We start from the raw sequence: 7,049 nt of genomic DNA on the forward strand, positions 1-7,049 counted from the left end.
GTCACGGTCTGGGGCAGGATAAGGGCCTGAGTCAGTAAAGGATTTGAGAAAGGTTCAGGGTTGGGTCAGGGTGAAGTGCAGTTTCATGACCAGTAGTGGGCGAATCAGGGTCATGAGGGTCAGGAACATGATCAAGTCCAGCTGAGGTTCAGTCAGATCACTGTTAGGGGAAGGGTCAAGGTCAGTGTTATGGTGAGAATCAGCAAGAGGGTCGGGGTCAGTGGTAAGTGAAGGTCAGAAGGGTCAGAGTGAGAGTCAGAGTCAGGTTAGGTTGAGTTTTATCAGCAGGGCATTAGGGTGTCTCAGGGCCTGGATGACAATCAGTCCAAATCAATCCAGAGTTGTTGAGTGTTAGAATCAGGGTCAAGGGCAGAGTTAAGAGTAGGGTCAGATCTGGGTGAGATACAGAGTCTGGGTGATGGTTGTGTTTCAGGGTCAAGTCAGAGTCCAGTTTATCAATGAGAGAAAATCAGGATTAGGGTCAAATTTAAATGACTGCTAATTTTATGGTCAAGGTCATGATAACAGTCTGGGTGGGATGGTCAGAGTCCAAGCAAGCATCAGTATTAAAGTTAGGATAAGGTCATAGTCAGCGTCCTGAAAGGGTCAGATAATCAGGATGATATTTTCAGAGTGAAGTTCTGACTGAAAGGGTTCTATGAGGGATGTAGCCAAAGTCAGTGTCAGAGTCAGACAGGATCAGGGGAGGGTCCGGGTAACACCCTCAGGTAAGAGTGAGGTTGAGGGAAGGCCAAGCTGTGGGTAGAGTTCGAGAGAGCATTACTGTTAGAGGGTAAAGCTTAGGGTAGAATCAGAGTCAAGGTCAGGGATCAGGGTATGTGAGGGTTAGGGTTAAGTGTAACAGGGTCATGGTCAAGGTGAGGGTCAAGGTCAGTGTCAGAGTGAGCTTGGTCAGCAATCCCTGCCCCACTGCCCAGCACCACCTGCAGCTTTTGCAGATGCCACCTCCTGAGAGGCTCTCCCCTACTGAGCCATAGGTCTACCTGCCTCATCTGCCAGGAGTCCTCATGCCCTACCCTCCCTGCCCACCTGCAAGGGGAGACTAGTGGCACAAAGGCAGGGATCTCGGGACAGAATGTTTTGTTCATTGATGGATTCTAAGCATTCAGAATAATCTGTGGCACAAACAATACTCATTGTTTTAAGCAACAAGTATCCATTAAGATATTTCTGGAGGAAAAAAGAACATCTGGAAATAAACTGTTCACAGTAGTTCTCTCTGTAGAAGAATTACAAGAAACTTTCATGATTCTAATTGATATATATCCATACGGTTTCAAATTTTCAAAAATTAACACTGATTATTTTATAATCACCAAAACTGGATTTTTCCACTTTGAGAGAAAAACAAAGCACTCCAAGTACAGTTCCTGATAAAGTGACTGGGACAAGATACTCATTGCACTGCAGCTATTATCCAAACCTCAAATAACTGGCAGCCTCTTGGGGAGCCTTGGAGCATCCTCAAAGAAACCCAATTGTAGTTCTCTCCCCTAAAGAAGAAAGACAAACCAAGAGGCAAGACAACGCGGAAGGTCTAGTTATTCAACAGCAGCTTTGAAAAGGAATCCTCAATCCCCTGAGGGGATACATTTCCCCATTTCTACTTCACTCCTCTCACAGACATTTCTGTCCTTTGTAGGCGAGAGCCTGGTAGAAAAAGGTGATTGTCTTTTTTTTTTTTTTAAGATTTTATTTATTTATTCATGAGAGACACAGAGAGAGGCAGAGACACAGGCAGAGGGAGAAGCAGGCTCCATGCAGGGAGCCTGACGTGGGACTTGATCCCGACTCTCCAGGATCATGCCATGGGCTGAAGGCAGCGCTAAACCACTGAGCCACCCAGGGATCCTCAAGGTGATTGTCTTAAATGTACTTATACACAACTGCAGAGGACACAGTTTGGAGGTGCAGGTGGACAGGACACCTGTAACAGTGGGACAGCGGAGTCTCAATGTAGCCCACCGGGAAGGAGAACTTGTGTGCAGGCAGCTGCCTCAGGACCAGGGCCCAGATGTGCTTTAGGATCGGCTGGTCAACAGACACCCTGGGAAGGTGCCCAGCATAGCAAGGAGCTGGTTAATGAAACAAAAGTCCAATTCAGAACAAATCAAAGTACCAGAATATTTTTCATCATAACCTGATGAATCCATTTACAAATGACATGGATATGCGTGATCTGAATACACTGATGATGCAAAATGAGAAATTTGTTTTTTGCTTCATTGCTGACAGAATTGTGAGTCTAAACCATATATGAAACCACACACAGCTACGTTGCCAACTGATGTAGTTTGGAGACCGACTGTGTGTTGTGTCCTGATGGCCTAGCTGCAATGAGAAGGCGGCTGTGGAGCAGCCTCCCAGAGTGAGCACCAGGACCTCAAGCAACGGCTTGCTTTCCCTAATGACCATGCCTCTCCTGAAAAATGTCAGCTGACCCAAGCAGTGTGCTCAGGGAGGCGGTAAAATTGTGGCTCGCATAACAACTGATGTAATAGATTTCAGATTATCCTCTTTATTGTGTATCCTACAGAAGCTCGTCATGTCATAAGCAAATGCTGGTGGATTTTTAACCAGGACAATTCTCAAGGGGAGGAGTCCAGCTGAGAATGTTTTACTGCAGATGAGCACCTAGGGTTTCTGTGAGCCATGGTGGCCCCAGCTCAGTAACATCACGAGATTGTGATAATGAATTCCATAATTAACAAAGATTATCTTAGTATCTGCACATCTGTGAAAATTGTAACCAAACACCTTAGGAATGAATAGAATGTCGGTTGTTTGGTAGAATGTTTTGAATATAATTTATAGGGATGGATCAAATAAAGATCCATCCCTATAAAGTCAACAAATGCTGAACATAGCTGCCTCTCATCGTTAGCCAACGCAATCAGAAAACAGAAAGCCAGGGATGCCTGGGGGGCTCAGCAGTTGAGCATCTGTCTTCAGCTCAGGGTGTGACCCTGGGCTCCTGGGATCTGGGATCGAGTCCCACATCCCGCTCCTGGTGAGGAGCCTGCTTCTCCCTCTGCCTGTGTCTCTGCCTCTCTCTGTGTCTCTCAGGAATAAATAAAATCCTTAAAACAAACAAACAGAAGGCCAGGATCCTCCCAGAGCACTGAGCAGGATCTGCAGCAGTGTGGTGAGAGTCTGAACAGCCAAGGGGGGGTGGGCATCACCAGTGTCCAGGGGGCGTTTGTGTTTTGCTGCATTTTGCTTGAAGTCGGGTGATGTTACAGCACAAATGCACACTGATAGGGATGATGCACTAGAAATACATTCTAATGTTGCAGAAAGAGGCTTCCCTCGGGGAGAAGCGGCAGGAGCAGCATTGCCCTTGGTGTGTTGGAAAACAGGTCCTCTCACAGAACACGAGGACACACGAATACATGCCTGTGAAGGCGGGCACGCTTGTGGATTAGTGTTGTGACCGTGTATAGTTTTTCTTCTGATTTCTTCAGTTTCTCGGTGAAACGAGAGCTAAGGCCCAGAAGGTAAGGTGAGAGTGGCGGTGTGATTAGTGACCACCTCAAAGGATGTGAGGACGCCCACCCTGGAGGCCTGGAAGCCACGGGCAGCAGTGAGGACCCACCCAAGGTGAGTTCTGCATGTGAGGTGGGCTGAGGGGGCAGGTGCAAGGAGACTGGTGGGTCACCCACCTGGGGCAGGAAGCGACAGCAGGGGAGGGGCGCGTCGTCATGACGGTGCCCTAAAGCAGGGCCTGGAAGTGCGTGGGGACTGTGAAGGTCAGCCGGGTGCTCCCCGAACACCCGCCGAGCAGCAGAGCTATGGGTGCTGCGGGGACCGGGAAGCAGCCCTCAGTGCGGCCCAGAGGAGGGGACAGCGAGGTGGCCAGGGCAGGGGTGAGAGCTCGGTGGATTCGGTCCGTGCCAGCAAAGTCACCATGACCGGTCAGCAGGGTCCCGGGAGGAGGAGGACTGAGTCGCCGGCCGGGATGGGGGTTAGAGTGGCTGTAGCCGGCCAGTGCCCCCCGGGAAGGCTGCAGGGCCTCGGCTGCCAGCTTGCGCTTCCAGGGCCGGAGTCTGGAGAAGAAGAGAAGCCCCAGCCCCAGCGCAGCCAAGGGGCGCCCAGTCCACCTCCAGCAGCGACCACACTCTGGAGATGTGGGCGGAAGATAGCGAAGACAAGGGACAGCTGGGCAGGCTGTCTCCCCTGGGCCGGCCCGACTGTCGGAATCCCCTGGGGGAGTCAGGACAGCTAGCCAGGCTCTGGCCCCAGGGACGCTGCCTCTGGGCCACGCTGGAGCCCTGGCTGCTCTGCATCTGCCCCTGGGGACGCAGCAGGCAGCAGAGACCAGTGAATAAAGGGCGGTGGCAGGCACAGCCCAGGCAACAGCCCGGGGACAAGAGCGCGCCGCCCTGAGTTCCACTCCGGAAGCTAACGTGACACTTTGTGCCAAACACACTTCAATAATCTAATTAAATGCAGAGGGTGATGGGCCTCGGAGGGCAGGTGGCGCCCACAGCCGTCCCGGAACCCACGATCCCTGGGCTCTTCGGGGACAGCAGCTCCAGGGGCCTTAGCTAGTCCCACAGACTCAGCCGCACTGTCCCGTTACAGGTGATCCCCGCACACGGCATCTGTCCTTCCCCCGCGAGTTCCGTGTATGGCGGGATAGAGGAGCCTGGCTCTTCCCGCAGGATACTTGTCAGCAGGCACCTGAGCTGGGAGAAGCTGTGTCGGGAGCGCTCAGGACACGGGTTGGCTTGGCAAAGACTCCCCAGCAGAGGCAGGTGAGGAACAGGGTGACAGAGGGTGACAAAGGCACCATAGTAATCAAGCCAGAGTGGTTTGGGGAAGACAGGGACCTGCCCCAAAGCTAGTCAAGGGCTGAAGCTCTGCATCCCCAGGAGTACCCTGAGGACACCTCTGGCCACCAGGTGGCAGCAGGGGACAGGACTGGCTGCTCCTGGGCAGGTCACCGGGGGACACACGCAGGTGTCTCAACCCCCCTCCCCGGCTCCGTGCTAACATCTGCGCCACATCCTAGACTTCCCAGGGCTGACCTCGCCGGGGTGGGAAGCTGTGTCTCAGACTGTGGCCCCTCCTCGCTTCCTGTGGTGGTGGGATAATCCCACCAGGCCCGGGGGGGTGGGGCACCTCAGTCTCTCTGAGGCCCACCTCCACCCCCTGGACCCTAATGTCCACTGGGGCCTCCTGCAGCCCTGGGCCCACCTCCCACTACCCAGATCCACAGGACCGGGGAGCCCCTACCCCTGGCCTGGTGGAGAGCCTCAGGCCTGTTGAGCAGAGGGGGGGGATCCCCCACACACTCAAGAGAAAGGCCTGAGCCCAACCCCAGAGACTACCACTCTCAATCACAAACCAGGCCTGGCCAGAGCCCCGTGGTGTTCTGGCCCCACCGACCCCACATCTCACCCTCTCCCACGTCACCTGAACCCCAAACCACATGCACACCACCCCTCACACGGCACCCAAGCCTGCTGCTGCTCGACACCCATGTGAGCCCAGGGTGAGGACACACCCCCAGCTGCCCAACCTTCACTCTCACTGCCAAAGTCTTGACGGGCAGGTTGGGGCCACCCCCAGGCCAGATGCCACCTGTGAGGCATAAAGCCGGCAGAGGCAGCTCCTGAGAGACCTCTGCCGTCTACCATGAAGGGAAGCAGCACCCTCCTGGTGGTGGCCCTCTCCTTGCTCTGCTCCTGCGGTGAGTCTGAGTGCTCCCAGCACCCAGGGGCCCTGTATGGGGGGTGGATGGGGACCTGGGCAGCTGCAAACCTAGGCACTAGGCCCTTCACAGCGATGGGCAGCAGCCTTGCCATGCCAGGTCCCCAACTGGCCTCCGTCAGAGAACGCAGATGTGGGCACCGACCCTGACCCCCCCGCCAACCGCACTCCCCACAAAGCCCCACCCCCACCCAGCCCAGCGCCAGCCTCTGCCCCAGCCCTAGCATCACCGATGTCACCAAGCCAGCCCAGTCGGACCCCAACCCTCCAAGCTGTGGGTCAGCCGACCTTATGTGGGAAAACTCCAGCCGAGGCTTCCCTGGTGACGCTGGGGGAACCAAGGGTGGAGTGAGGCAGATGAGATCAGGAGTGACAGGAGGGGTCTGTGGGCGTGTAGAGTTGGGGGAGGAGGCGGGTGGTCATTGCGGGGGCTGGAGTGCTGGGAGGTTTGGAGTGACGGGCTAGGAGGCAATCCTACTGTCCTGGTGTCATCCCACCCCTGCCACAAAGGGCTGGCCTCTGACGAGGACAGCAGTGAGTTTTTCATGGACTTCCTGCAAACGCTGCTGGTGGGGTCCCCAGAGGAGCTGTACGAGGGGCCCCTGGGCAAGTACGACGTCAATGCAGATGCCAAAGCGGCGCTGACTGAGCTCAAGTCCTGCATAGACGGCCTACAGCCCATGCACAAGGCGGAGCTGGTCAAGCTACTGGTACCGGGGCTGCGGCCGGGGTGGGGGGAGGGTAACCCAATTCCCTAAAAGCCTGCAGCCGCAGCAGAACCCACCACCCTGCCCTACTGGCCTTCCACCAAATGCCATGGCTCCCGATTATGCCCCCAATGTAGCCCACCACCCCTACAGATACCCTGACCCGGCACCGTCAGAAGTGGACATCCCAGACCTCGCTCCCCACAATCACCCCCAGCCTCCCCTACACGCACATACATGCACAGAAACATCTGTGTACAAGAACACGCACACATCCACACGGGCGCACACACCCTTTCCCCAGCTGCTGGGGGGGACTGGCCAAAAACTGCCAGAGCCTACTATTCCCCAGGGGCTGGCCTGGGCCTATCTGTCCAATGGAGATGGGGCTTTCTAGTTATTGATCACCAGCGATGGGACCCCCAGCCCCCTTGGCCTACACCTGTCTGCCTTCCAGGTGCAAGTGCTGGGCAGTGAAGATGAAGCCTAACAAACCCCAGTCATGGCTCCAGGCGGCCACAGGACCAGCTACACAATCAGCCACGGCCACGTCACCCCATCACCACTTTCCTGTGCGTGAACTTATCCGAAAAACTATTCAGTCAA

The 7,049-nt window shown here is 55.1% G+C and overlaps 1 protein-coding gene across 1 annotated transcript; it reads left to right on the plus strand.

The window, feature by feature from the left end:
- Window positions 1-4,803: 4,803 nt before the first annotated feature.
- On the plus strand, window positions 4,804-7,049 carry SCGB1C1 (secretoglobin family 1C member 1). Its single transcript, XM_055300760.1, has 3 exons — window positions 4,804-5,716; window positions 6,247-6,446; window positions 6,901-7,049. Exons 1-3 carry the CDS (start codon window positions 5,662-5,664, stop codon window positions 6,931-6,933), a joined length of 288 nt encoding a protein of 95 aa, XP_055156735.1. The 5' UTR covers window positions 4,804-5,661; the 3' UTR covers window positions 6,934-7,049.

Source organism: Nyctereutes procyonoides, unplaced genomic scaffold, assembly GCF_905146905.1.
Source record: "Nyctereutes procyonoides isolate TBG_1078 unplaced genomic scaffold, NYPRO_anot_genome, whole genome shotgun sequence".
NCBI classification, from domain to species: domain Eukaryota; kingdom Metazoa; phylum Chordata; class Mammalia; order Carnivora; family Canidae; genus Nyctereutes; species Nyctereutes procyonoides.

Bases quoted from the DNA above. Each gene is read 5' to 3' on its own strand.
- SCGB1C1 (XM_055300760.1), top strand. From the start codon at position 5,662: ATGAAGGGAAGCAGCACCCTCCTGGTGGTGGCCCTCTCCTTGCTCTGC. The intron at 5,717-6,246 runs GTGAGTCTGAGT...CCTGCCACAAAG, and splicing joins CTCCTTGCTCTGCTCCTGCG to GGCTGGCCTCTGACGAGGAC. The intron at 6,447-6,900 runs GTACCGGGGCTG...TCTGCCTTCCAG, and splicing joins CGGAGCTGGTCAAGCTACTG to GTGCAAGTGCTGGGCAGTGA.